General features: G+C 51.6%; 2 protein-coding genes across 3 annotated transcripts in view; both read left to right on the top strand.

Annotated features, from left to right (window-relative positions):
- MEI1 (meiotic double-stranded break formation protein 1) overlaps positions 1 to 18,376 on the top strand; it is a 39,336-nt gene extending 20,960 nt beyond the window's left edge. Inside the window, exons 18-31 of the mRNA XM_068401899.1 lie at positions 8 to 182; positions 296 to 443; positions 1,013 to 1,285; positions 4,399 to 4,564; positions 6,722 to 6,826; positions 8,544 to 8,654; positions 9,246 to 9,427; positions 11,875 to 11,956; positions 12,420 to 12,625; positions 13,347 to 13,428; positions 15,471 to 15,577; positions 16,424 to 16,555; positions 16,880 to 16,989; positions 18,315 to 18,376. Of these exons, the coding sequence (XP_068258000.1) occupies positions 8 to 182; positions 296 to 443; positions 1,013 to 1,285; positions 4,399 to 4,564; positions 6,722 to 6,826; positions 8,544 to 8,654; positions 9,246 to 9,427; positions 11,875 to 11,956; positions 12,420 to 12,625; positions 13,347 to 13,428; positions 15,471 to 15,577; positions 16,424 to 16,555; positions 16,880 to 16,989; positions 18,315 to 18,360 (1,925 nt within the window). The 3' untranslated portion in view covers positions 18,361 to 18,376. The remainder of the gene's footprint in view (positions 1 to 7; positions 183 to 295; positions 444 to 1,012; positions 1,286 to 4,398; positions 4,565 to 6,721; positions 6,827 to 8,543; positions 8,655 to 9,245; positions 9,428 to 11,874; positions 11,957 to 12,419; positions 12,626 to 13,346; positions 13,429 to 15,470; positions 15,578 to 16,423; positions 16,556 to 16,879; positions 16,990 to 18,314) is intronic.
- Positions 18,377 to 19,044: 668 nt separating this feature from the next.
- CCDC134 (coiled-coil domain containing 134) lies at positions 19,045 to 27,210 on the top strand. Of its 2 annotated transcripts, none has more exons than XM_068401816.1 (7): positions 19,045 to 19,125; positions 23,304 to 23,421; positions 24,258 to 24,379; positions 24,632 to 24,716; positions 25,004 to 25,185; positions 25,433 to 25,504; positions 25,893 to 27,210. In XM_068401816.1, exons 2-7 carry the CDS (start codon positions 23,319 to 23,321, stop codon positions 26,016 to 26,018), a joined length of 690 nt encoding a protein of 229 aa, XP_068257917.1. In that variant the 5' UTR covers positions 19,045 to 19,125; positions 23,304 to 23,318; the 3' UTR covers positions 26,019 to 27,210. The 2 variants fall into 2 exon arrangements, with proteins under 2 accessions (XP_068257917.1, XP_068257915.1); XM_068401814.1 differs by having other exon boundaries at positions 24,632 to 24,803.
- Positions 27,211 to 27,590: the final 380 nt, after the last annotated feature.

Genomic DNA, 27,590 nt, shown 5'->3' with positions numbered 1-27,590 from the left:
TTTCTAGAGCAAGAGATGTCTGAGCTCCTGCAGAAGGGTTTGCCCCAATTAAACTACACCATTGCTGAAAGCCTTCTCCTCCTGGCTGAAACCCCTGAGCCTTTCTCTTTGGATCAGTCTCTTTGCAGCCACCAACGCTGCTTCATACTACTCTTATACTTTGCCTACAGCCTTGGGGACAGGTGAGCCATGAGTATACAGGGCAAGTGGTTTTGTGGCCATTACATACCATGTATTGGTGGGTAAGGCATGTCTAACATCATTATTGTTTCCACTCCAATCTCCTTGAATGCAGGTTTGTCCCAGAAGCTGAATTATTTTTAGCCATAAGAAATTTCCTTCTATCAGCACAGGACCATGGAGACTGTCCCCCTCCATACATACTCAGAGCTGCACTTTACATCCTTGCTGTCTGTCAGGACAAAGGCAAAGCCCTGGACTTGGTAAAAGAAGATTTCACTCCTACCTTTTGGACCCTTTTTGTTGAAATTAAGGTTTCTCCCGACTCCCATCAACCTTCTTGCGGAAAGTATTTTGACATAGATGGGGAGCAGTGAATGAGTGAAGAGTGTGCAGTGCATCTACCTTCTGGAAAGTTAACTGTGAAAAGCCACTAAGGAATATAGATTTGACTGAATAAACTTGTGTATGTGTGGGAAGTGTAAATGCGTTGGATAGGCTGTGAGTTCACATATGGAATATAATAAATTTCATAGCTTCAGTCTCCTGAACACATCTACAGCCTCTGCAGCAGGCTTTCTAGTGTTCCCATATGGCTCTTTGCTGCTGCACAGCTTTGAGCACACTATAAAGCCTACAAGTTTCTTAGCTTTTGTGATGCAAATGGGCTTCACAAAATGATGTTTAACTGATATATTTGATTGTCTACTTAAAAGGCAGTGTGACTGTTTCTCACAGTAAACTCTCATCACTTCAGCTTTTTGATATTCAGTATCTAGTGATTATTTTGTTCTCTCTCCCCCTCCCTCTTTCCCTCCCACGCACTTACCAGAGGTCGTTGTGTACTATAAGGAGGATCCTGGATAATTTTCCAGATCTGAGCTTGGTCTACGTCCATTGTCCTCTCCTGCTGAAATTCTTCCTGCGCTACCCTGAGCTTATGGGGAGATTTGGACACCAAGTCCTCCAACTCTGGTTTTCCTGGGGAGACTGCAGGCAAGCTGAGACTGAAGAAGCTGGTTTGGGCACGTCTGATCAGCTGAACAGTGCTAACCCGTTACTTCCCATTCTGAAGAGCAATTCCAGCATTTTACTTATTTTACTGGTATGTGACTTTCACAAGGACAGGCTGCTATCCTGGCCCTGATTTAGGGGGCTTTTTGGTTCTTAAAGGCCAAGGATTCTGCTAGAAGGGCCCATGTGTATATACACAGACTTCCACCTCCCAGGGAAGCCTGATATGGAAAATGGGACTGTGTATGTGTGTTAGCTCTTTCTCTGTCATCCATCCACTGTGATAGAAAGGGATCTTTTGAGAATTGGGTAGGAAGGGATCTGAAGGGTGCTGCTGATGTATGCCATGAAAAAAACCCCATTCCTTTCTCTATCCAGATACACAGCTGGGTACTTCAGATTCTTCTGTGGCAGCCTTTCAAGAAGCTGTTCTGCTAATTTGGGAGCAATAGTTTACTACTGACAGATGAGAAGGCTATGAGGAACAAAGAACTTTGAAAAAGCAGCATGCAGAGAACAGGTCTTGAGGGCATGGCTTTCTGTTTGCTTGGGGTTTTAATTTTGTTTGTTTTTAACTTGAGTGTCTTGTCAGAGATTTTTGGCAGTACTCTTGAGTTTTCAGGACTGCAAATAGCACGTTTTATTGCTCTTAAAAGATAGAATAAAAATCTTGGGACAGGGAAAATTAATCAATGTAGGGGAGAAAGGAGCCTTGAAGTAGCAGGCCTAGTGTGTTTGCCTTTAGCTGGAGTAATAAGCTCTGTTAACCTACGTAATCATGACAGAATCCAGGTCCTGACAGCTGCTCAGAGGGCTTCTCTCACTTCCACCTGTCCCACCTGCCCTGTCACCCCTCCCCATCAGTGGCCACTTGCCCCGTGACTGTTCAGCCAGTCACACAGTAAATACTTGCTAACAATTCCACACAAGAACATGAGATTTGCCTGTAAGGGCAAAGGCTAAGAGCTGTGATGTTTCTTCTCCATCCTGTTAGAGAAATTAAAACTGCATATCATTGAGAATAGAAACCCATGCCAGCAGACAGTGAAGAGGCAGGGTCTGATTCTGAGTAGGCACCCATCAGGCATTACAGACTGGCATGTATTTGTTCTCATCTCAGAGGCTATGAAGTAAATTTTAATATCCCAGCTTACTGAAATGACTGACTTGGGAGGGCTCTCACATAGGGCAGTTCTTTCACAGTCAGGGTGATGTTGCAGAGTAGGTAGCAACATCCAGGCATTTGATACCATTGCAGAGCATTAGTGAAAGTAATCAATGAGTTGACATATCAGTACAAATTAAGAAGTGTCCCATGAGATTTGCCTGTGCTGTTACCTTTGGCAGTAGTTCTGGAATCTATCACTCCATAAACTAAAGCAGATATATACATCATGGGTCTATCAATAAGCAAAAGAGAAACAGTGCCTTCAGTGAAGGCACTGAATGGTACAGCATTCCTGCTTTCCCTTTTCTGTCTTGCCCCATGCTCTTGCAGAAATAAATTAATTTAGCTCTTTCCTGGTCTTTAGAGTGAGTTGTAATAAATCATAAGTTTTGACAATTCACCTTTCAGTTTGGGAAGAACTTAATCAATCTGAATTTAGATGGGCTAATAAAACAGTGAAATATTCTGGGATAAATATACTGTCAGATGTAAACAAAACTTATGAGGTAAATAGCCTCAGCCTGAGAATGCGCTAGTAGAATGGAAAGGCCTCTGCATGGCACAGTGAAACAAAAATGAATGTCCTTCCAGGGATGATTTATTTGCTTATCTGCTTTTAATAATTGTCTGGATTAGATAGAACTGATGGTTAGTGGCTTCATCTGAGACCTTGAGCTCATAAGTAGGAAGGAAGATGTTAACACAGTGATGCACTTACCAGGACCAGGAAGGCTGTGGCCCTTGGTTAGTGCCATTTTGTGCTGTGTGTGTTCATCTGGGGGTGAATGTGGTTGTGATCACACGCTGTGATCTGTCCCACTTGTCTGCTCCATGTTCCAGATCTGAGCTGCTCTCTCAGAGAATGGAGATAGGCTGGCTGACATTAGATTACATTCCTGAATGTCATGTGGAGCAGATCTATGTCAGCAGAGCTGATTGTGCAGACACGTCCCTGCCCCTTATTCCTGAATGTCTCAGAATTGGGCAGGAATCAGGCTCAGAACTAGAGAGGTGTTTCTGGCATAGGCAGCCTGTTCTTACCTTAACTGCTTTCCTTGGGTATGGTGTCCCACAGCCATTTCCTTTCCATCATCCAAGTCTGGATGCCTGACTACTGTGTGAATGGGAAGGCAGCTGGAAAAGGCAGTAGGCTGTCCTGGCAGGCTGTAGTCTTGATTGCTGAGACCAGTTTTCCATTTACCTCTTTCAGCTGTACCATTTGCAATGCAGTAGCCAGGACTACTGGGGAGGAGAGGAAAGGTAGTGCTGACATAATCTGTGTTGAGATGATCATATTGTGTGAGCACTACCAGGCATTTTCTGCCTGATCTTTATGGAACTGCATCTGTACATGCTGTACAGGTGAATTTAATGTTAAACACCTTAACAACAGAAGTATGCCCAAATTAACGCTACTGGTTGCAGGATTCAGCTCAGAGACTCCAGACAGAGCTCTGTAGTCAAGAAGCAGGCTTGTGGGCTGAATCCTGTGTACACAACTCTTCCTTTTTCTGTGATTGAGTGATTGCTCATCTGGTTTATGTACGTTTCATACAGTTTAGCTGTTACGTTGCTACTGCAGATACAAGGCTTGCCAGCCTTTTGAAAATCAGTAACTATGGACTGACTCATAAGCTTGATTTTAGGTAAGCATCTTTAATATGCAACCTGATTTTTCAAAACAACAGGGAGAGCAGAAGTGCCAGAGGCTCTGTGCTCTTGGAAACAGGGCCCTGGCTTTAGGATCTCACTTGTCTAAAACCTTGACCTTAAACGTATGTTACTGCTACGCTTGTGTGCCTGTCAGGAGTTACGTAGCCAAATGCATTCTTTAAATGGGATATTACTCAAAAGTGCCTATCAGGCAAGAGTCTGTCTGCTTTATTCAGTTCTCTATTTAATCAGGACATACTTAATCTGAATGGTGCTTTATTAGGCTGTTTCCCAAGGCACCAGATTAGCATAATGGTATTAAATAGCAGTGACTTCTGCCTAATCAGGAGAGAAAAGTAATGTGTGTACTTCTTGCCTCACAGGACCTGGTCTGCTCAAGCTCTGTGGAGGTGGCTTGGAAGGTGTTGATGACTCTAAGGACCTTCCTGGAAAGAAATGAGGATGTTCTTGTCTGTGACCTCCTCCGGAGTCAGTTCCTACACATTCTGCAGCAGCTGCTGGTGAAGAGCAGCTCAGCCTCCTTACAAGGTGACTCCCCTCTGTGACCTGGTCTTGCTGTAAGATCAGCTAGCAGGTAGATGGCTGAAGGGATGCAGTCTGGGATAAAGTGTTTTTGAACTGCTGATGTAGCTTCAGTACTTACCTGCATGAGGAAATTTACAGATAGAACTGTGCTGATTTAGTTTCCTTCTCCAGAGATTCTTGTTTTGAAGTGAGAGTCTTTTTCTGATTTAGGTTGTTCTGGCTTCAAACTGTGATTGTTAAACCAAGGCAAGGTTTTCTTATACTGTCGTAAGTGTTCAAGTGGAGAGCTGTGCTGGTAAAGCTTGAACAGGAGCTCAGCTGGTGACTGAAAGACATCCTCTTTTTTGCCTCTTCTCTGTGCAAAACAGCTTGGTGTGCCTGAGTGCACTCGGTTTCCAGGGCACAGGGACCAGAAGGAGAGATTGTTTGAATAATTCACGATATTGATCTCCAAACATGAAATGTAGTATCACCAGATCTCATAATTCTATTAAATCTCTCAAAGATTTAGCAGGGTTGTGACTGGGGGAAATCCCTCTGTTTTCCTTCCTAGCCCTGGCTGTGGAGTTGAGACAGTTGTCCCATGGTGAATGACGCTGTGCAAAGCGGTTTGTGAGCTTGGACTGAAAAAGGGAGCAGTGCTAGGATGTCCTTGGCTCCCCTGGGATAGGGGCCTAGCACAGCTTTTGTGCTGTGCTGAGGCCTCCCCTCCCTGAGGGGGCCTCTGACACTTGTAACAGCCCTGCTCTGTTTGGGGTGTTTTGCTGTGCAGCAGTTGGGATGGAAGCAACAAGAGGGAAAGTGGTTTTGCCTTACCTCCAGCAAAGTCAGTAGGCTGGAGAAGAGGGGGGTTGAAAGCAGGAGCATGGTAGAGCATGAGGCTACAAGGTTATGGATAAAGAAGGCAGTGTTGGCATCTGCCAGATGTGATCGTGTTTGGAATTGTGCATGTTTGGAGCTGTGGTGTCCCTCTGTCACTGATCTAGGGGTGCCAGGGACTGTGGGGAGGTAGATTTTCCATTTCCTGTTGTGAGAGTCAGACCTATTCCTCCAAACTGCTGGTGATGGAACTTGAACACTGGGCTAGTGGGGCTTTTGCAAGATTAGAGCCCTTCTGCTGTGTCTAGTATCCCCAGCTCCTCTTCATACTGCATCTTGAACTCATTAGCTGAGTTACTGGCAGCCCCATCCAGAAAGTCAAACACCAGATGTACTCTGGAGGCACGACTTCCTTGTCTTCCAGCACACAGGCAGCTCTCTGTGAGGTCTGAGGCAGGTAAGTCCAGGGGATCTGCATCCCTGTTCAAACAGTAGCCTGCTCTTAGACAACAAGAAGGCACAACAGTGGCACTCCACCAAGAATATGTTAACATTAAAGACACCCGTAAATGTTTCCTCCTCAAAACTGAAAACTCCTGAGCCTTTGTGAAGACATTTTCTGGAGGCCAGAGTTGCTTGCTGTAGGTATGGCTATATACAGTGCAAAATCTTCACCTGTTTACAGTGCTGCAGAAGAGTGAATATACTAGGGAGGGGGTTGCCCTGGGGAATTGGAGGTCTGAGCATCTCCATTCTCCTTGTGTACAGACCTGCCATATGGGGCTCTCACCTCCACTGTCTCTACTTTGCCCTGTGGAGTGGGATGGATGGCATTTTCTGGCCTCACAAGGTGCTGGAGAACAAATGCTGTGCAGCTGAGCACTCTGAGGTGCTGGGCTGCTGTCAAAGCATGGGCTGCCAGTGATGGTCAAGTAGATGGGAAGAGGGCAGTCTGCAAAGGGCTGGTGACTTCTAGCTTATTAGAGGTGTCAATTTGAATGTGCGGTGACCATGCCACTTACATGGTTCACTAAGGGTGTAAAAGATCCTAGCCTCCTTTCCCCCCCCTCTTTTCTAGTTGTTCCTAAAATGGTGTTGGCAGGATGCAGCGTGTAACTCGGGCCAGCCCACAGTGGCAGAAAGGGGGCCTGATCCAGAGGGGACTGTAGAGATGAGAATTATGTTGGGAGTGTGTGTGTGTGTGTGTGTGTGTAAAGGAGGAATACTTCCTCCCCTAACCCACCCTCATTCCTGAGCTGGAAAATTAACAATTCTTGGCATGCTTTAAGGTACAACAGTTTAGAGTTCACTGACAAGCTAAGCTGTCTGTGCCCTTCTTAGCTAACAGGAACCTGCCTGTTTTGCTGAGCCTCCTTTTCCTGGTGCAGCTGCGGAGCAAGGGTGTGAGGGAGCTGGACAGCACAGACTTCAAGCTGCTTCACCAGGGTGAGTCTGTGCACCCATCTTCTCCCAGGGGGGCTTTGATCTGTGTTTGTTAATTGTTCCAGAAGATGATTAGGGGCTGGCTCTTTGTCCTTTGAGAGAAGGTGTACCTTGCATTACAGTTATGGTTGCTTTGAGATACTTTCACAGCCAGAGCATTGTAAAGAGCCCTGGTTACCAGTTCAGTCAACAAAATCCACGTTCTCTGCCTCTTGCTTTTACAGTACATTTGTTGTCTGAAACTTCACAAAGTGGCCAAAGTATTCCTCTGGCCATGACATGATTTCAGTGTCTGTGACTGTTGTTGACTTGGCACATGACAGTATTGCTGATGTGCTTCCTGAAACATCCTTCTCCATCCATACTTGCTAACACACTCCTGTGGGGTTCAGGCCACAGGGATGTCCTGTGATCCAGCCATCAGGGACCAGCAGCTAGTGAACCTGGGCTCTCCCTGGAGTGTGAGTCCAGAATATATTGGTCCCAACCAGCTGTAGGACTTGCCCACTCCACCCCAGAGACATAGAAGAGCGGGCTGTGTTTGTTCACTCACCATACCGTGACCTGCACTCTTGTCTGGTGATCCTTACTTGGTGCCTTCTCCCTTCTTACTTGGCTATTGGAGGTTCATGCAGGCTGTGAAAAAACAACAGATACTAGAAGGAATTTCAGCTGATCCATCCTCTCATCTCTTCCCTGCTCTGACATAATGATCTTTCCAGCAGACTTCACAGGACTATCCCCTTCAATTTGAAATGTTCTGTGTCTCGGGGCTGCCTGTGTTGCCCTTGTAAAGAAGCAGTGTTTCTCAGACTTTCATTAGCCAAGGGAACTGGGGGTGTGGAAGAAGCATGTCCTCTTTATACCAGCCCTTTTTAGCTGCTGTGATTTCAGAGCACAGCTCAGCTGCTCCCAGGAGTCACAAGCTCCTTCTGCTCTTGGTTTCTGCTCTGTATTTTTCAACAAAACTGTCTCCCTGCCCCAGCCACCCCCTTCATTCCCTGCTTGGCTCCCCAGGCTATGTTCTTCAGGGGCGGGCGTGCAGGGCACTCGGTTCTAATGAGGCCTACGTGAAACCAGCTCGTAGATGGAAGGGGTGCGGGGAGGCGTATTGATGTGTGTTTTTTGGGAATTGCTTACTCAGACTTTAAGCTTGTCAGAAGAACTCCTATGACAGTTTTGCTGAGCCCTGCAGTCCTGGATTTCCCTGCCAAACTCTTGCTAAACATTGTTCCTAAGTGTTTGGTGCTTTCGACAAACACGGTGCATTTATTCCTAGTGTGAGCAGAGCTGGTGACAGGAGGAGCACAGCTCTGCATCCCATTCCCCAGTCTGGTCACTGGGGAATGGGATGTCTGTCTGTGAGACAGGCATGTGGCTGTTTATGGTTGACCTAGTGTTAGGATCAAACTCACCATGTGGAAACAGGTAATTTATAATCTGTTGCTCTTGGATTCATTACTGCCCAATGTGATATATGCCCTTTAATATACCCTTTTCTATTCCCCCCTCCCTGTTATCATCCTCCACTGCACTGTCCGGTCTAAAGCCAACGCTCTAGGGCAGATGCCTATTGCTTTGTCTGTACCATGCTCCCTTCATTTTCTCTTCAGGTTGTGTCACTCTTGTTCGAATTCTCTCCCCACTGACTGACTGACTTCTTGTGCTGAGGTGTTCTGTTATCTTGGTGTCTGTGTTATGCATGTTCTTTTGTTTCCAGTCAGTAATCTCTGCGGGAAATGCAGGCCGAGGGACACTGACCTCCTGCAGCCATCCTTGAATTTTCTGTACTGGAGCCTTCATCAGACGACACCTTGTAGTCAACAGAGAGGTGAGGCAAGATTGTATTGATTGCTAAGTTAATCTTTGTGAGGTTGTAGCTTGGCCATCAGAGTCTGCATTTGAACTGTCTCAGCAGGTAAGGTGGATTTTTCCCTGTCCAGATGCAGCATTACAGTTAACAAAGAACATTTTGTATTTGGGATGAGGTTTTTTAGGTTGAGGGGTTTGTTTTGGTTTGTTTTGATTTTGCTGCCTTCTGATGATTCAGGAATTGGCTGCTGAGAGATAGAACCACTGTATTTTTCTTCTTCATAAAACACAGCAGTGGGGCTTTGGTGCCTTGGTTTGAAATGTCCTGGTGTTGCCATGGTTCAAAAAATTAAACAATAATAGAGAACAGCTCTAACCAACCTTCCAGCTGTGTCAGCTGAAGGCTGGTCATTTTATTAGCTGTCCAAGCGGTCACTTGTGCTGTGGGAGATGAATACCAGCATAGTTGGACAGCCTTGCTCTGATGAGCTGGGGCAGCTGGGGCTGCCTCACTGCAGCAGGGGTGTGCTCTGCACTTCTGTTCTGCTTGTCAAGCTGGTTTAACCTGGGCCATCCCATTAGCCTCTCTGATTATGTTTCTCCCACATAGCAGTGGCTGTGCTGCTCTCCAACGTGTCCTTGCTAGAGCTCCTGCAGAAGGTTTTGGAGTGCACCTGGTTGCGGTCCCCTCCCTCTGAACCTGCTTGCCTATCATCTGATGATGCCTTACTGTGCTCCGGATGGCTCTTGGTTGCGTCCCTCTTACTTTACCAGCATCACTACAATACTGAGGTTAGAACCACTCCAGTGTTCTGATCCAGTGAATGGCTAAACCGTAAAAAAAAAACAAACAAAAAAACAACTTCATTAGCAGAGGAAAGTGGTTTGCTTTGGACTGGAATCTGCTTGCGTTGTTTGCTCTTTTGTTATTATCCACAAGTTATTTCCTGCTGCACTTCTCCAGCAGGACTGGAAGCTAGCATGTTGCTGAAGGCTGAGACCCAAATCATTGGAGAGTTACAGAGGGGCAGAAATCCTAGGGGGAAAAGTACATACACAGCCCTCCTGATCCAAATCACTTTCCTCTTCAGGACAGAGTGAAATACCTTTTAAGGCCTTTCTCAAGAGAAGGCTGGGGGTGGGAGACACAGCTCCCATGTTGTAAACTGCTTTTTTGGTACTAAAATGATCAATAGTGGAACAGTCACAATCCAAACCTATTATTGGCAAGTAAGTGTTCAATATTAGCAAGTTCATATGAATGTGGGCAGCTGTCATTGTATTTGATGCTTTGCAGTCCGACGAGAGCTAAGCTGGAGTTGTCAGCTGATGTTTGAATTACAATTTCGAGGGAAGCACTTTCTAATGCTGACATAAGGGGATAACATTTCCTTTTGAGCTATCTACCCAGGCCTCTCTCCCTCTCTTAATATAGAGTTAAAGGGCATGTCATGAGTTGTGAGCTCTGCTCTTGCAGTTATGCCGAGCAGAGTATGGGCTTTGGGAGCTGGTGCACCTATTCACAGATGATAAAATCACATTAAGAACATGCGTGAGTCTGCACAGAGAGGCAAGGGTTGGTTTTCTAATGCTGAGGGAAGGCTTCTTCCAAAGGACCAACCCAGACCAAGTTCTGCACCTGTTGCTTCCTGGGTGTGCTGCCTCTGCTTAGGGCTTACAGCCTGGGACTTGTATGGACTGTCAGCTGTGTGACTGCATAGCAAGACCTGCCTGTCCCTGCTCTGTTAACTGCTGAGCACAATTTACCTTCTCAGTGTCCAAGTCAGGGCTGTGTCTGGGTTGTCAGTGTTGTGCTGGTCCCAAAATGGATTCAATTCTAGTGGCTAGTGTTGAGCTACATCTTCTGGGAGTGACTCTCTCAGCTCATACTGATCCTTGAAGTGCAATCATTTAGTGCCTTATAAGCCTGGTGTTTGACTTCATCAATACCTTACTGGCTTGATCTGCTATGACCTGCAATCCAGAATCCTTCTTGCACCAGAGATGGAGAAAGAAACCACAGATGCAGGTGGCAAATGGAAGTGGTTCAAGAATGCTTCAGCATTTCTAAGCTTCAGTGTTACTAATCTTCTGCTGAGGGGGAAGGAGAGGGGATAAGAGCAAGACTCACTTCTCTTGCTGCTTTCTGCTGCTCAGTATAGGTGAAGTTGCACAAAGCATTCTGGAGGCTCTTATAAGAGAGCATTTAGCCTTTGTGGCTGTGAATGTGAGCTGATGCCAGGCTGTGTCCCTGAGCCTGCAGTTTTTTAGAGGGGAACAATGGCTCTGAGAAATGGCCGCATTCATCTTAAGCCGGTGTTAATAGTGAGGACTTGTCTGGCCATAGCAAGCTTGTATGTTAACTGTGTTACTGCTACTGGCTTCAGCAGAAGCCTGTGGATAAACATGGGTCATGGATGGTAGGCTATTAAAGGCTTTAGCTTGCCAGTTCTTAGACAAGTAACCACTGCCACCCTGTTGCATGAGGTACTCCTAGCTCTCCTATTGAACATTTCTCTCTTCAGAAGATGGTTTGAAGGAATCAGCCCTGTTGTCTTTATGCCTGCCCTCCCTTGCCAACTCTCTGCCTTACTGAAGAGCTTGAACCCTTCTGGGGCTCTGTGAGGCTTTATGCCATTGCTGCTGAATGGCTGCTCTGTGAGGGAAACAGAGCAGAGGGGGAAAGAGTGTATGGCAGACTGCCCTCTCAAGCCCACCTTTCCCGTTTCCCCTAGTTCCCAAGTGCCTAACCTCCTCTGCCTCCTTTACCCATGCCATAGTTCCTAGCCCTGGGCTATCTGCAGGCTTCACAGCTCCAGCAGGCAGGGCCAAATCCTTGTCGTCACTGCTGGCTTTTGGCTGCCTGCCTCAGTCTTGCTGACTGCCTGTGGGGCTAAGGTACAGCGTGTTTGGTGATGGCTGCTCCTGCTACTCCATGTGCTCAGCAGTCTGCCAGCCACATGCCAGAGGGCCTGCAGGGAGTAGTGAGTGTGAGACAGGCAAACAAGTTGCACTGTGGTTTGGAAGCTGTGCAGGTCTGGCAGCTGGTGGTGAGGGAAATGTGAGGGCCCAGTGATGTGACTCTCCCTTCTGGATCAGACTCCTGAAACCCTGTTGCTGTTCCCTTGTTTTTCAATGGTCATTATGGGGTAGTGTCTAAGGACTGAAAGTATGTAAGAGAGCTTTTTACCTGGTCCAAACCAGCACCATTTATTCTCTTATATTTCATCCTTCTCTAGGTTCACCAGACACTCTCTATAGACCTAACAAAAGTCCTGAACGCAGTCATCTTCAGGAAGAAGCAGCCAATCCTGCTGTTAGGTATTTTGCATCTGTTACAGGGATTTAACTGGAAGCAGCTGCTAGTGCCATGCTACACGCAACAAGGGAGAACTGGTGACTTATGGGATGGGATGGTGCAGGCGCTGGTGGGAATCTGGAAGCTCTGATCCATTTGGCTTTGGGAGTACGTAACTGGTGGTGAGAAAGGGCAAAGGGAACTGTCTGGAGTTCTGCTGTGTTTGCACAAATCTTCCCTGGACGTTAGTAGTGACATCTGGAACTGAGCGCGATCTGGGATAGTGTCTCACAGGGAGGAGATGAACAAGGGAACTCATGTTGCCATTCCCGCCTGCAGCTGTCAGCAGCTGCTGGGCAACTCCGGTGGACCCTTAAGCCCAAATTTTTCCTCCTCACCCTCTTCCATGCTATTGCACAGGCAGCAACACACAGGGCAGGGGAAAGGAAAACACTGACACACTCTAATAAGTCACTCCCTGTCTAGTGAGCATCATGCAGTTCCTGAGAGCTATCTTGCGACAGAACTTCTCCTCCTCTTTGCTGGTGATCGTTGGCCAAAACACAGCCCAAGATGCTACGCAACCACAGCCATCATCACTGCAGGATGCTGCCTTGCACCCCCTTGCCATGCAGCAGGTCTTCTCACTTGTCGTCAGTCTGCAGAACCTTTTGGTGCATGTCCAGTTGCAGGTATATAAAATACGACTTTTGGAACAACACCAGTGTTGTTGGGCTTCAGGCAGGCACACTAAGCTGAGGAGAAACACCCTGTTGCAGGACATAAGGGGCTCCCTTTTTTTTTTCTTCTGCCTGCATTTTCCACCCCTTACAGATGTGATGGGGAAGAGGGAAAATGCTCTTGCTGCAGCAGGGTGCAGTGAGAAAGAAGGTAAATCAAGCTATGCGGTACTCCCTGCTGCTGAACTGGATAGCTGAAATTCTGTGTATAAATGACGATCTCTGTTTTCCCATCTCCTGCTCTGCAGGGATGCCGCACCCATAGGGACAGAGGTGGGAAAGTGTAACAAAGCCCAGTCCCTCCCCTGCCTCCCTGGCAAGGTGTTTTGGGGGGGTAGTACCTCAGTGTACATTTAACTTGCTCAAGTGATGTTGGGCTCCAGGGGATAGTACATTAGTTTACATGCAACTCTCTTGAGCGGTGTTGGGCTCCTGTTTTCTTCTTTGGAGTCTGTTACTTAATTTTTTTAAGTCTCAGAATTTTAAATTTTTTTAGTTTCTTGTGCCTTTGTCTGGCTCCTTGACATGACATATAATTTGCAGCACGTTGCATCCTGTGAAGGAGATGAATGCTGCACATTTTTCAGGTCCTGCCACTTTATGAATTTTCTCCTTGCAATAGCTGTTGACTGGAGTTGTTTTTCTTCTTTTTTTCCCTCTCTTGGTATTCCAGAAAGACTTGCTGCTCTCTCAAGCTGTAGTTGCCTGCCTGGAAACCTTAGTGGAATACCTGTATGTGAAGAACCAGGATGTTGGTAAAGTCTTCCTGTTCTTTCTTCTCCTGGGTTTCCTTCCTGCAGTGACTTTGAGCTCTTTGATCTCCATCCAGTAGTGCCCTGGAAGCAGATGCTTAGTGAGTTTATGCCCAATGAGAAAAATTATTTGTATGCCTAAAGTTAATCATGTGCTTTGTGGAATGAAATCACAGTGCCTGGCTCCCTTGCAGGCATGAGCCCTCACTTTGGCTCTGGACACCAAGATGCTTTCCAGAAGGAAAAAAAGTCATTCCCCACCATCCCATATGGTAAGAGTGAAAGGTTTAGGAACGGAGTGAGTATAGAAATAGTCTTTCACTTCCAGGCCAATTGTAGCAAACCTTTAGACCATAAATATAGGGGAGAGAGGATCTAAATATGATGTGTCTTCCACACGGACAGTGCTGGTCACAGTTTAGCCCTGAGGGAGGGGGAGAACAGGCAGCCTTAGGGAATGGAAGCTGGAAATTCTAGATTTCCAGGGGCGAATGCAGACCTTGGTTTCCAGAGTCTGTGTCAGACCTAATGTATACCATCTTAGCAATATAACATAAAGTGACAGCGTTGTACAGTCGAGGGGAAGAATAGACCCTTCTGCTTATTGTCAGCCTCCTGCCACAAAGTCCGGGTGCTGGTTCTGATCTGAACACAGACAGCAAGTTCTCTGTACCCTGACCTGTTGGATTCACTCACTTAAACACAGAGAGAGAAGGGGACTGAGTGAACGAACACCAGACAAAAGGGACATTGGTGGGAGAGAGGAGCTGGTTGAATGAAAATGTAATACTGCAGATGAATGACAGCGAGTAGCTGAAGAGAGGCTATTAAAAGGCTGGGTTAAAAAAAAAAAAAGGTGGCATGTTATGGGAAGGTTCTGCTGATTTGGGATTAAGCTAATGAAATGCTGCTTCAGCAACAGCTGAACCTGTCACTTTGGCTGCCTAAATTCTTGCTGTGGTGCAGAAGTTCACAACAGCGATAACAGGAGTCTCCTTATTCCAGGCAGAATGAGTGTCATAGGTGTGTTTGACTGAAAGACGTGAGAACACTGCAGGGAGCGTGGCCTGGACTCTGCCTCTCGGAGTTGCCTCATTTGAGGCTTTCTAAAACCCTCCCTTGGTCCAGAGATTTTTTTGCAGATGTGCAGAGCAGGCTCGGTGCACAGTGCTGGTACCTTCTCATTTCCACTAGCTACACGATACCCCTCAGACATTTTACATTATTTTTTAGTGTTGTTTTCTCATAGAAAAGATACTTGTAGTGGCAATAGGGAGGTTATGTGACTGCCAGTGGAGCAGGGACCTTTCTGAAACTCTCGTGAGTTGCCATGGTGTAACAAGTTACATCAGCTGATCTGTTGTAGTTGTCCATCCCATGCAAGAAATACATCCTAACCTGCAATAAATACGAGGTAATAACACTTAACTTTAGCGTTCAGTGAGAGACGTCACGCTGTCACAGGGAGTGATGTTGAGCCTTACCTCTGTTTATCATATATGCTCCTTATTAAGAACATTTTCTCTACTGACTGTTTGCACTGCTGCCGTCAGCCTGGCTGGTCCCTGTAGTACGCTCTCTGATGCAGATCCAGGCTTGGTTTGTGCAGCTAATGTTACAGGTCTTTTTTCATTCCCCAAAGAGTATTCTGCAGCTAAATAAAACATGTGGTCCGGAAACTTGTCCTCATATTGAAACCAGAGGGTATTATTTTTAAAACCCTGGGCTAAACATATCCTCTTACTATTTTATGACATGAACCCCAGGAGAAGGTTTCTCTTCCTGTACCAGCCCAAAGATGGACAAAATGTATTTTCTGCTTTCAAAAGCTATTAAGCTTTTGTCCTCATGACTAAACTCTTGCCCAAAGAGTGACAGATTAAAAAGCAAGTAAGAACAGAGCAAAATATCCCCTTAGTGTTTCACAGCATGACGTCTAGAAGAGAAAACTTGGGGTCAGTATTGAAGACTGTCCTTATCCGGGTCCAGCCTGTCACTTGGCCGATTTTAAAGCTGTCTTTGATTGGCTTCTCCTTCTCTCCCAGCTCTACATGTTGCTTCACAGCCCTGGCACCGATTCCTGCTCTTCACACTACTCAATGGGGGCCAGAAGTCCCTTCTACAGCCAGAAGTTCTCAGGCTGATGACTTTGGTGAGCAGGGGAAGGGCAGGGTGTTCTCTGTTTTTTCCGGTATGTTGGTACAGTGCATGGGGGTCGGTTATTGGAACTTGCCCCCTACGCACACACAATCTCAGATACTGCTGTGGCTTTGTCTGTCACTATGTTTGTGCCCTATAATAATGATACTTTCAAGTGAACTTCCCTTCCACACCCTGCAGAAGCTGACTGCTGTTAGTGACTGCGTCCTGTTCTTCTGGTGCTTGTAGCATGTATTTATATTATCTAGGACCCCTGGGATCAAGAGGGGAAACCTACAGAGAACATGCAACTGCTGTTGCCAGTCAGGGAGCGTTCTGCGGCTATCTGGAGACCAGAGCTCTGCTTGGCATCACAGCTCATCTCCCTGTCTTTGACCTTACAGACCTGACTTTTCAGGGCAGGGAGTGACCACAACCTACTACCCTGCTGTACCTGGGGCTGTGAGCAGGAGAGGGAATGTGGTCCTACCCAGCAGAAATACTGAAGATAAAGCCCTCATGGCAGTGGATGAGAGGAAGGAGTTATTAAGGTGAACCTTCCCCCTCCAAATACATGATGGGGCTGTGAATCTTTGTTATTCTTATTTCACTTTTTAAAGGGTACCTGATTTGTTTCAGTTCCTTCCTCACCTAAACCAAAATAAGTCTGGTTATAAATCAGAGCACCGTCGACACAGTCATTTGCACTGGTTCTATTAGAAGTGATATAAAAATCAGGCCTGTGGTTAAGGTGCTGCAGCATCCCATTACATAGAAGAAGTCTTTCCAGGAGATGAGTCACTGTTGGAGTCTGCAGGTCTTTCATTGTTTAATGCCTCTATTTTTTCCTTTGGTCAAGTTTCTGAGATATCAGAGCAGCAATATTATATCTCAAAAAGAAATTAGCCAGACTCTCCAGGAGGCAGCAGAAGCCAACTTAGCAGAGCTGCCTGAGGCCACATCTCATGCCCTTCACCTTTTCCTTTCTCAGGTAAGAGAGCAGTGACTGCCTTGTTTAATGAGAAGGGAGTCCCTGGGGGATTGCTTTAGCCTTTGATGGGGAGCCATAAACTTCTTTTGAGGAGGTTATAGTAAGATGACGAAGAATCCTGCAGCTGCTAGCTTGGCCTACTGCCTTGAGGGGTGTACGGTGAAATCGGAAAGAGTGATGCCAGCAGCTGCCTAAACTGTTGTCATATTGGGTGGCGCCTTGATTCCCTCCAGATCAAAGTTTGAAGGTCTAATTGCTGTATGTGGAGATGAGGGAGGGAGTTTCCTGTTGGTCTGGAAGTCATTCTTTCTTCTGACTGCTCAGATTCAGAGCAGTCATTGCCAGGTGGAGCCAGTGCAGTCAGGGACCGTTCAGACCTTGCTGGAGCGTCTCCTGGGACAGAGGAGCACTTGTGTGAAACATCAGGACATTGTGTATCCTTTGCTGGGCAGATGCCTTTGATTGATAGGTGATGTGAGGGTGGAAGGTGTAACAGGTAGAAGGGATACTTAATCCTTCCCTTGTTCCAGCTGAAGCCAAACAGAAGTGGAAAAACTCTGAGTGGCTGCTACACTTGGCTGACTTTGGGATGAAAAACAACATCATCCCCAAATTTGGGAAATGAGGAGACATTTGGGGTGAAAGATGGGTCTCTCTGCTGGGATTGCATTCATCTATATGGCGGAGGTGGTCTGCTGAAAGGAGAGCAGGCCAGGGAGCCTGTGACTTCAAAGCAGTAACGATCCCTGTATTGATTCCGCTGGAAGATGAGCAATCACTTAACCCCTGTCTGTGTGCTAACTAGCGCCAGTAGGCCTGGGAAGTCGTGGAAAGCCAAAGATGACTTGAGCACTTTCAAAGTACAGTGAGCATTCGGAAACTGCTGAGGGGAGTTACCGAATTGCGTTCTGCTTGGACTTAGAGTCCTCTGCTGGGAACTGAATCCTCCTCTTGTCCATGGATAGGAGGCAGGGCCTGCTCCCAGGTTACTTGTGGAGAAAGAAGAGAGCTTGATGCAGTATTTCTTTATTTCTCAAACTGTCTGCTTTTGTCTTCCTGTTTTTGTCACGCCACATTGCCTCAGACAGGTAGCAGTGATGGAAGTGGCCCCGGCAGTGATTTCCTGGTGGGGCGGGGACTTCCTCCACTGTAGGACACTGTCATCAGCCACGTGCAGGGTATGTACTGGGTGAGGTGTTTGTTCTCTGTGAGGAGTAGCTTGTCCTCATACCTAACCCCAATGTGAATCTACTGCTCTGCAGTGGGATGCTCAGAGGGCAAGTTGTCCAGGTGGAGACCATCCAGCCCCGTGAAGATCCTCTCCACTGCCTTTGCTTGTCTGTACGGGGGTGTAAGGGAAGGTGGACAGGAGGTCTTGTTACATTGCTAAAGCGGCTCCTCATTTCTGGGTTTTCCACATATGAAGAAACCTTCAAATCTTAGTTGTTAGGAAGGGGTTTGGATATAGTCTGAGAGCAGCAGTGGTGGCTACCTGAATAGGATAGGCATGAACATGGAAGACCAAATCCGCTGGTCAGAAACAAGCTTTGACATGAGTTTTGTCAAGAAAGGACGTTCTTCAGGTTCACCCCCACTGGTGTTTCTCACATGTGTTGGGAGGGTTTCCATGGCTTGCAGGAGGGTCGGTTTAGTAATGAAAACCTCGGGTCACCAATGTGTCAACTGTGGGAATTCCTGTAGCATGCTGGAGTTTCAGCCACGCTTCCCCTTCAGTTTCCACTCATGCCATCAATGACAGATGTCTGGGAAGTGTGGCAGTGTCCCTCTCACACATTGGAGACTGAACTGAGAAGATACGGTGCACGCAGCAGAGGAACAAGGCAAGGATGGAACAGGAGACCCCATCCTCCCTTTTGTTCACACTGAGTAGTAGAGAGAAGATGGACAAAGGAAGTAATTTGTAGCTCATTTTCAGAAAAAGGTTTGTTGAAAATAGTTTATAAAGCCCGGTTACTGAAATGGCTCCTCGTTTCCTTTTCTGTGTGGGATGAAGCTTGGTTGATGCTCTTCAGTTATCAAAATACAGAACTGCCTGGTGAAAATGATGCCGTGCACGGGTGGCAGGTGCTATGGAGGAGGCACTTTGCTTTCCTGCCTTGGCTGGTGGTGCTGCGGGATGGCCCCTTTCCTCAGGGCTGGCAGGGGTGTTGGGGGGCTCAGCCAGGACCCCTGGGGAAGCAGATGTGCTGCTTGTCCCACTGGGAAGAGGAGATTTCTTCCAGCTCACGGACGATGCTCGAGGCTACGGCCCCCGAGCCCCGGCTGCCTGTTGCCTCCAAACCCTATAAGCGCCCCGTTCCCCTTGGGGCTTTCATTAACCAGGTTCCTTCCGTCCCTTGCGGTGCCGAGGGCGACGGACGCGGGGCCAAGTTCCCTCCGCCCGCCGGCCTCCCGACCCCGCACCGCCCGCGGGAGCCCCGGCGGGGCCGGTGCCGGGGCGGGGCGGGAGCTCAGGAAGTGACGGGGCGGGGCGGGGAAGCGGCGGCGGCAGCGGCATGGCAGCGCGGCGGGCGTGAGCGCCCATCCCGGTACCGGTACCCGGCCCGCAGGTGAGGGCAGGGGGGCCGGCCGGCCGCGGGGCAGCCTGCGGTGCTCTCCCCGGGGGCTGCCCGGCCGCGGCGGGGCAGGAGGGAAGGACGGAGGCGGGGGCAGCCCGGGGGCCGCTCCGGGAACACGGGCGGGCAGGACGGCGGGTCGGGGGTGGCCGCTGCGGCGCAGCCCCGCTCTGCCCCCGGAGGGAGGGACGGCCGGGTGGCCGGTGAGCGGGGCGGGCAGTGCGGGTGCCTCGCTGGACCTTCGGTTCCGCGGCTTTGCCCTTTGCCACCAGCTCCTTCGCTCCCTCCTCGCTCCCGCCGGAGCCCCGCGCCGGGGCTGGGGTGAGGAGCAGGCTGCCGGCAGCGCCGGGGAGGCGGCCGTCCCTGCCCGGGGGTTTGCGTCCCCTCGTGTGCTGCCTCCTGCGTCCACCTGACACGGCCCTGGGTGGGTTTCCCACAGCGCGGCCGGCGTAGTCTCGGCTAATCCCATTTCCACACCGCCGTCCCCGTGAGATTGCCATTAGTTTCAGCCGCGCTTGAAAGAGAATCGCCATCTCCCCGGGCCCGCAGCCGCCCCAGCCCCTCGGGGTGCTGCTGACCCCCTCCAGCGGGTGGGAGGCAGGGAGGTGGGCTGGGACGGATCCGTCCCGGGTGGAAATCACAGCAGCTCACTGGCTTCGGTCAGAGCAGCCTAACCCCTGCTAGCGGCCATCCCTGTGGTACGTGACATCTGGTTTTGGTGGTTAAAGGACTTTTGGGGTAAGCAGATGTAACCAGACATTGTTGTTTCACTGAAGCACCTGTAAGCCCTGTATGGAAATGCCCCAGCAAAAGAAGTCTAAGCAGCCTGTGTTTCACTTCTGACACTTTTGGTTCGGCTGTGACAAGAGATTAATCCTCATCTGGTTGACGGAGGAGCAGCTCGGGGTTGGGTTCCCGGGGCGGGGGGTTTTCATTCCTTGTTTTGCCATGGCATGCTCCTGGGGCGAGCTGGCTGATGATGCTTTTCCCCCTGCATTTCTGTGCCCTGCGGAGGGGAAGGGGGATCCTGAGAAAGTCCCTTCTGGGAACCAAAGTGTGGCAGTGTGGCTCTGCCTTGCAAGCTCATTAAAGCAAATAAATCCCAGGGATGCTCAGTTCAGATGGGGCTCCTGCAGGAGAATTTATAAAGTCATTAAAAACATTTTAACGGGAAGTACTAACCATCTATAACACAGCATCTGTTGTCGCGTCTTTGGAAAAACACGTCTAAATTAAGAGGATGGGAGACAGCGAGACAGACTGGTGGGCTTTCTGCTGAAGCAACCAGCTGGCCAGGGCTGTGAGGGAATAGTGGGGGAAACTCCTTCCCATCTGTAGCATCAGGCCAGGCCCTGGCTCCCCGGACTGCTCTGGAAGCGTCGGGCAGAGCCGGCTTTGGCAGGGATCAGTTCAGGGAGGAGCCGGGAGGGAAGAGAGGAGCAGCTCTGCGGTGTTTCTGTCTCATCTCATCCCTCAGCGGGTGTGAAGACACGAGGGAGGCTTCATGGGGAAAGCATGGAGGAACATCTGCAAAAAGCTTTGGCATCCCTGTGCTTACACAGTCCGGCCTGGAGAGGAGGGAATGTCCTCTTCTATTAAAGTGGGGTGAAATGGGCAGGGCAGCGAAGGGAAATAAGCTCAAGCTGGTCCCACGTGGCACCGGCAGCCTCATTTTCCCTACGGGTGAGGGCAACAATTGGCTCCTGCTTTATTTTCACTGGGGTGTTTCAGCCCTGATGGATGACAGTGGTCAGTAGCTTTGATGTGAGAATGAGTGTCAGCAGGGAAGGGGTCAGACAAAAAGGTGATGGGCTTCTGGTATGGCGTGGTTCTCTAGTCCTCTTCTTCCGACCTTGTCCGACGGCACAATCTGTAGGGCTGCTGCAGGAGGATTTGTAAAGTCATTAAAAACATTTTAATTGAAAACACTAACCATTTATACTGCGGCATCTGCTGTGATGTGTCTGGAAAAGCCTGTCTCCGTTCCGAGACTCGGGGGCAGCCAGGCAGGCTGGTGGGCTTTCTGCTGCAGCAACCAGCTGGCTGGCAACCGCTTCGGCCGAGAGCCACGCTTCACTCTGCTGCTGCCTGCGCGGGTTGTTTTGCAGCTCAATGTCTTCCTCCTCGGAGTGGCTGCGGGGCATCCTCTGGCCACCCAGCTCCCGTGTTGGAAGGGGGGGATGCGGGAGCCCCTGCCCTGACCAGGCGTGCTGGGACTGCTGTGGGCAGCGTGGCAGAGCTGTTGCGGGCAGCATTTCTGCTATTTGCCTTTCAGCCTGGTCTGGAGGCCACCGGCTGCCTCCAAGGTCTCTCTCCGGCTCTCCACGAGCACGGCAAGTAGCCAGCCTGGTCCTTATGGCCACGTGTCCGATCTGAGCGGCAAACAGGAGCCCGGGTCCCAGGGCAGTCACAGTTTGTGCTTTTGAGTTGCTGTTCTTCCTCCTCCCCGAGAGCCTGGGAGGGAGCGAGCAGCTGTGGAGGGCTCTGTAGAGGGGGGACCCGCACCCCCTTGCTGAGCTAGGCCTCGGGCCCTTGGGTCGTGGTTTTTGGCAGGGTGAAGCAGTCTCTTGGAAGCCGACCAAGGTCATGGGTCCAGCAGAGCATCTGCTTGCCCAGGCTGGAGAATTTCCCCTTACAGCCTCGGCTTGTCAGCTGCTTTGTGGCCTTCAGGGTGGCTGGAATATGCCTTAAGCAAGCAGAGAGGATGGACCCTGGGCCCAGTGTGGGAGGCTTGTGCTGCCATCCTGGCTCTGCATCCCATCTGAAATGTGGGGCACGATGCTGAGCCTGCACCAGGGGCAGCTGTGTCTTCCTCTGTAAAGCTGGTTGTAGTTACTCTGCTCCATTCCCTGCCGGGGTGCTGCCTTTTGCAAAGCACAACAGCACAATAGTGCAGGGGGTTTTTCGTGTTTGCCTGATGCCATTTCCCTGCCTGCTCCAGAGGTGCGAGGGTGCTTGGCTCAGCCTTGTCAGGGCGTGCATGGTGGGAGCTGCTGCTGCTCATTGCAGGGCTGGGAGAGCTGCTGGTGCTGCCTGCCTGGCCTCACTGACGGGCCTGAGATTGAACAAATTGTATCTGTTCAAAAAAGAAAAATAACAAGAAAAAAAAGCAACCAGATTTGGTGTGAAGAAGGGATTTGTTTCTGTTCCAGTGTTAGGGCATTGCAGAGAGAGGCTCAGCCGGGCAGGTGAGCTTGGGCTCAGGAGGAGAGCGGGGCGGCTGGGTGAGGGCATCTCTGGTGGCCTTACACATCGGTCTTTCCCTCGGGAGCAGAGGCGGCTCGGGGGATGCCTCTGAAGGAGCTGCTGCTGCTTCCGTAATTGCCGGTGGCCACTGCTTGGCTCCGTGGAAACCTTGTCCCTGCCGACAGGCTGCCTCGAGTCCCGTGGCCTGGAGGCCGAGGTACTGCTCTCCTTTTTGAGGTCGAGGCTTTCCCAGGGACCGGGGTCCTCGTTCTCAAGGACCTTCTCTTCTAGCCTCTGTTCTGTGCATTGGCCCTGTCTGAGGGATCCTTGAGCCCGGGAGCAGCTCTGCCCAACCGCATCCCTGCGGAGCCTCGGGCTCTGCCTGGGGAGGGACACGCTTGGGGCGAGGGAGGAGTTCCCACCAGGTCACCCAACTGCTGCTTTTTGGTGGAGGGCCCGCAGCTGGCACCCGGCTGGTAGCGAGGGGAAGGGTCCGGGTACCAGCACCCCAAGAGGTGAAGTGAGAAGGCTGAGCCGGTCAAGCCTGGTGCTTGAAGGAGAGGTGGACTTCCGCCCCTCAGCAATCCTCCTCCTCCTCCCTCTGGCCCTGCTGCTTCAGTCGCTGGGCTGCTCTAACTCACAAACCCAGCAAAAAGCTGGCTGTTATTTTTGGGAGAAGGGGTAGGACTTAATCTTTCTGCTGGGTCAGTGCCCAATTAGATCCCTGGGGGCCCAGCCGGTGCCCAGCTGACAGTGGAGGCAGGTAGAGAGGAGTGGGAGACCAGGGCTTCTCTCGCAGGGGAGAGCGGGCCGGCTGCGGTACCGCCCCATGGCCCCGCTCTGGCCAGTGTCTCCCTCAAACCCCTTGCTGGGACAAGGGAGAGGTGGGCAAGGACCCCGGTGCCGAGGGCGATGTGCCATCGGTCCTGAGAGGCTCCTGTGACTTCTCCCTTTGGTAAGTCCCCTCACTAGTCATTTTCTTCCAGGCTGCGGCGGCCGACATGGATTTTCTCTTCATCTGCCCCTTTCTGCTGGCGCTGCTGCTGAGCTGGGGCAGCTTCGCAGACCTGGAAAAACAGAGGGTGGACTCCGGCTTGGAAATCTGTATCCTTCTCCGCAGCCTGCCCCTTGTGTCCCACGTACACACTCGTGCCTGCTGAGGATGGAGGGAGCTGGTGTGCAGGGAAAGGGTCAGAGACCACGGAAAGGGGCACAGCGGGGTGGAAGAGAGAGGACCTAGAACTGCTGAACAGTTGCCTCTTTGCTCTTCTGTAGAAGGGCTTTAGCTGAGCTCCTGGATTGCTAGCCAAGTGCTTGGGTCCAGGAGTGGAGATGGGTTTTTACGGTGGTGCCTGGCACCGAGCACACAAGCACGGTGCTTTGCCCTTCTGCTCCAGCACACTGGGCGCCGAGCATATCTCCTGGTCCGCTCTTGGAAGCGGTGTCGTCACCTGGGTGGCAGAGCACACCTGCAGGTCTCAGTGCTTCAGGGTTACCTGGGCTTGCAGTGCTTGGTCTCCTCTGTGCCGCAGGCATTTACTGCCCTCTAGGAGATGGGCTAATGCAAGCCCTTCCTAGCACACCGCAGCATCCTTTGGCAAACAGGCAAATTATGAAGGGATATTTAATACATGTGCTCATGGAGACACGTGTGGGGAAGGTGGGAGTTCACGTTCCTCCTCCAGCCCATCAGCCAGAGCAGGGGCTGGCAAGTAGAAAGCTCCCCACCAGCACACAGCATTGTTAAGCACCTCGCTGGGGTGTCTGGGCAAAGGGGCTCACTGGAAACCCATGTTTCGTCCTGGTTTAGGTGCTGCCCCCCAGCCCTCAGGCACCCCGTGGAGAACTGGGGGGGGCTGGGATGGTGCCGGGTGCCCGGCGGAGGGGGAGAGTGGGAGCATGGTGGGAGCGTGCCAGTGGCACCCTTGACAGCAGTGCAGATAAGAAGCTGTTTGAGGTGAAGCGCAAGGACCAGATGAACGCACTGAAGAACCTGATTGAGCTCAACGACGTCAACCAGCAGTACAAAATTATTGACATCATGCTCAAGGGACTCTTCAAAGTGAGCCACAGCACGGGCCACCCTCCAGGCTCAGTGTGCCGTGGGGCCGAGGAGGTTGGGCAAGAGAAATGGGGAAGGCTGGGGGGCCTCCATGGGGTCAACGAGAAGAGCTGGGTGGGCAAGTGGGATTTAGGATGTGAAGGGAGGATGCCGTGGTGTTTCAGGTGGGGTGGCTGGGGCAGCACCCCCAGGGTGCCCTGAGGGCATGGGGAAGGGCCGGCAGGATGAGATGGTAACCGAGGGCTCTGGCAGGTGCTGGAGGACTCCCGAGCTGTGCTCATCGCTGCTGACGTGCCTCCCGACAGGCCTTTCCCACAGGACGAGAAGATAAAGGATGGTAGGTCTGCTTCGGTCCTTGCTTCCCGCCCTTTTCCAGTGCTCTCGTGCATTGCTGATATTCCCCCTGGGACCAGCGCCAGGGTAGGTACGAAACCCCCATGTACCCAGACCAGACCCGGGCTGGTCCCTGTCTTTCAAGGACCCTATTGCTGCCTCTCTGACCAGTTTGTACTGGGGAGCCTACCAGTTTGCCCCCAGCCTCCCCACCTCCTGGCAGGGATGTAGGCACTGTCAGGATGGTGTGCACATGCCAGTGTGCCAATGGCGTGCGTGGCTTCCCTGCAGCGTACTCCCACGTGGTGGAGAACACCGCCTTCTTCGGGGATGTCGTCCTGCGCTTCCCCAAGATTGTGCACCACTACTTCGACCGCAACTCCAACTGGAACAGCCTCATCCGCTGGGGCATCGGCTTCTGCAACCTGACGGGCGTGTTTGACCAGGGACCCCACTCCCATGTCCTGGGGCTGGTACGGCTCCTGGTCCTCCACCACTGCATCCCCTCTCTGCTGCTGGGTCTGGGGGATGAGGTTTTTGGGACAAAAGGAGGGTGGGCAGAGGGCAGGGGGAGTGTACCCCATGTCTGAGGGATGTCCTTGGGCTGAGGAATGGGGGAAGAGCACAGAGGGGGCTGATGGGGAGGAAGGGACCCTGGTCACAGGGGGATGCGGGGTGGAAGGCGCCGCTCCCCGACGCAGTCTCGGCTTTGCTCCGCAGATGGCTCAGGAGCTGGGAATCAGCGAGAAGTCACCTGATTACCGCAATCCCTTTAAAATGGACCACTCCGAGGTAAGATGGCCACCGCTGGCTCGGCCTGTGGGCTTCCCCATCCCCGTCGTGACTCCAGGCAGCCAGCTGTGGAAGGGAACGAGTGTCTTGGTGGGGAACGGCCAAAAACCCCCAGCATGGAGGTAGCTTGGCCAAAACATGTGCATCGAATTCCCCAGCTGGGCTGTGGTTGGCTTTGGGTGCCCCACGCCATCTCCCCGCTCCTGTGGCCACCTACCCCATGGGAGCATCAGGACCCGATTCACCTGGTGCCGTATCCGACCTCAAACCCTGGCACTGTGGGACTGACGTGATGGCTTCATTGAGTTTGGGGTGGGGGGGTTGTGCCTCTGTGAGGCTGCGAGGGCTCCCCCCCTCCCCATGCTGACCCCCTGCTGTCACCCCGCAGTTTTTCCCCAGTGCCGACACCTTCCAGAAGGCGCTGCGGGAGGAAGAGAAGCGGAGGAAGAAGGAGGAGAAGCGGAAGGAGATACGCAAGGGCCCGCGCATCTCCCGCTCGCAGTCGGAGCTGTAGCGCGCCGAGCGGCTCGCTCCCTCTCGGCAGCCTTGGGCCGGTGCCCCGCGGTCCCCGTTTGTGCCATGGGTTTCATTTCGTTGCCTTTCCCTTTCATTCAGAGGGGGGCAGGCGGCGGTGGGTTGCCCCAGCGGGGCCGGGGGGGAGCTGAAGTGGGGTACCCCTTCCCCAGAGCCAAAGCACAGATGGGAATGCAGCGGGGCCGTCCCCTGGGCTGGTCAGGGCGCTGCCACCTGTGGTGGGGTAGGGCGAGGGGGACACACTGCAGCTGAGCCCCACGGGGGGTTTGGGGTGCCCTCCCCTCCGCAGCACAGGGTGCCCCGCGCTGAACATGCCTCCTCTGTCGTGGGTGGGCTGAGGAGCGCGTCACGCCAAACAGCCTCACGAGCAACGCTGCTTTGCTCAGTTTTGGGTTTTTTTGGTGTTTTTGTTTTTAAGCCGGTGATCTCAGTGGCACCCCCCACCCGGTCATACCTGGTCTCTGCCCAGCCGCTGCCTCTGCCGGATCAGCTCTCCCCTCTTCCCAGCAGCTGTTTTACCAAACAACGTGCGTTTCATCAGTCAGCCGTAGTTGAAAAGGGCGACGGTGCCGGTTCCCAGCCTGACGACATCCCACTCTCCCGGGTGGCTACTGCAGGGCGTCCCCGCAGGGAGGCAAACACGCAGTGAATTTTTAGGAACGAGGGATTTGAGCTCTTGGTCCTCTTTGCGAACGGTGTGTGCCCATAGTGCAAGCACCGCTGATGCTGAAGGTGCCAGGGAACAAGCCCTGAACCCCTGCGAGCCTGTCCTGCACCCCACGCCGTCCTGCCCCCATCCCTCCGGTGTGGGGCTGATCCTCTCTAATTTAGTTCCCCAAATCCCCTTATCAGGGGGACAGCCGACAGGCAGGCGGGGACAGCAGGGCGCCAGCCGATGGGTTGCGACCCTCTGCGGGGCATCTGGGCTGCAGCGGGAGCAGGGGCGAGGGGCTGGCCCTGGCACAACCACCCTGTCTTTTCTCATGGCTGCCGATGAACTCCCACCGGAGGAGGCTCTAGCAGAGGGACCGTCCCCGGGAAGCAGGTGCTCTGTGCCGGGCTCGGGGCGCCGCGGCCTTCGGGAAAGGGGAAACATCCCGAATTTTTACCCACGGAGCCAGGTCCGGCCGGGGGGTGGCAATGGGCACGTGTTTTGTTTTTCTTGAATAAAATTGAGGGTTTTTTTTTTTAAGAAGCCTGGCTCTTGCTCCGGTTCCTGGTGGGAGCAGGCGTCGGGCCTGGACCCCCAGGAGGTGAGGGTCCGTGGGGAGTTGCGGGGGGACGGAGGTGCTCATGGTGTCGGGGGGACAAACCCCTTCCTCTAACCTCCACCTTCCGCCTGGCCTTTCCCTCCTCCGCCGGGCTGGCGCCCGGGGGTGCCAGCTCTGCCCCTGACGGGTTTGCCGGGGTGGAGCCGGCAGCGCTGCGCCCCCGGTCCCACGCGTGTCCGCCGCGCTCAGCGCTGCACAGCGCAGCGCAGCGCTGCCCCCGCCGGCCCCGCCCACCCCCTCATGAATATTCTAATGAAGGAGGGCGGGGGAGCGCGGGGCGG

This window comes from Nyctibius grandis, chromosome 5 (genome assembly GCF_013368605.1).
Source record: "Nyctibius grandis isolate bNycGra1 chromosome 5, bNycGra1.pri, whole genome shotgun sequence".
Classification (NCBI taxonomy): domain Eukaryota; kingdom Metazoa; phylum Chordata; class Aves; order Nyctibiiformes; family Nyctibiidae; genus Nyctibius; species Nyctibius grandis.
Note: the sequence above shows the minus strand (reverse complement) of the source record. Positions and strands in the feature narration are given on the sequence as shown.

Excerpts from the sequence above, each read along its gene's own strand:
- CCDC134 (XM_068401814.1), top strand. The coding sequence starts at position 23,319 with ATGGATTTTCTCTTCATCTGCCCCTTTCTGCTGGCGCTGCTGCTGAGC. Across the intron at positions 23,422-24,257 it reads GGACTCCGGCTTGGAAATCT|ATAAGAAGCTGTTTGAGGTG; the intron begins GTATCCTTCTCC and ends ACAGCAGTGCAG. Across the intron at positions 24,380-24,631 it reads TGCTCAAGGGACTCTTCAAA|GTGCTGGAGGACTCCCGAGC; the intron begins GTGAGCCACAGC and ends GGGCTCTGGCAG.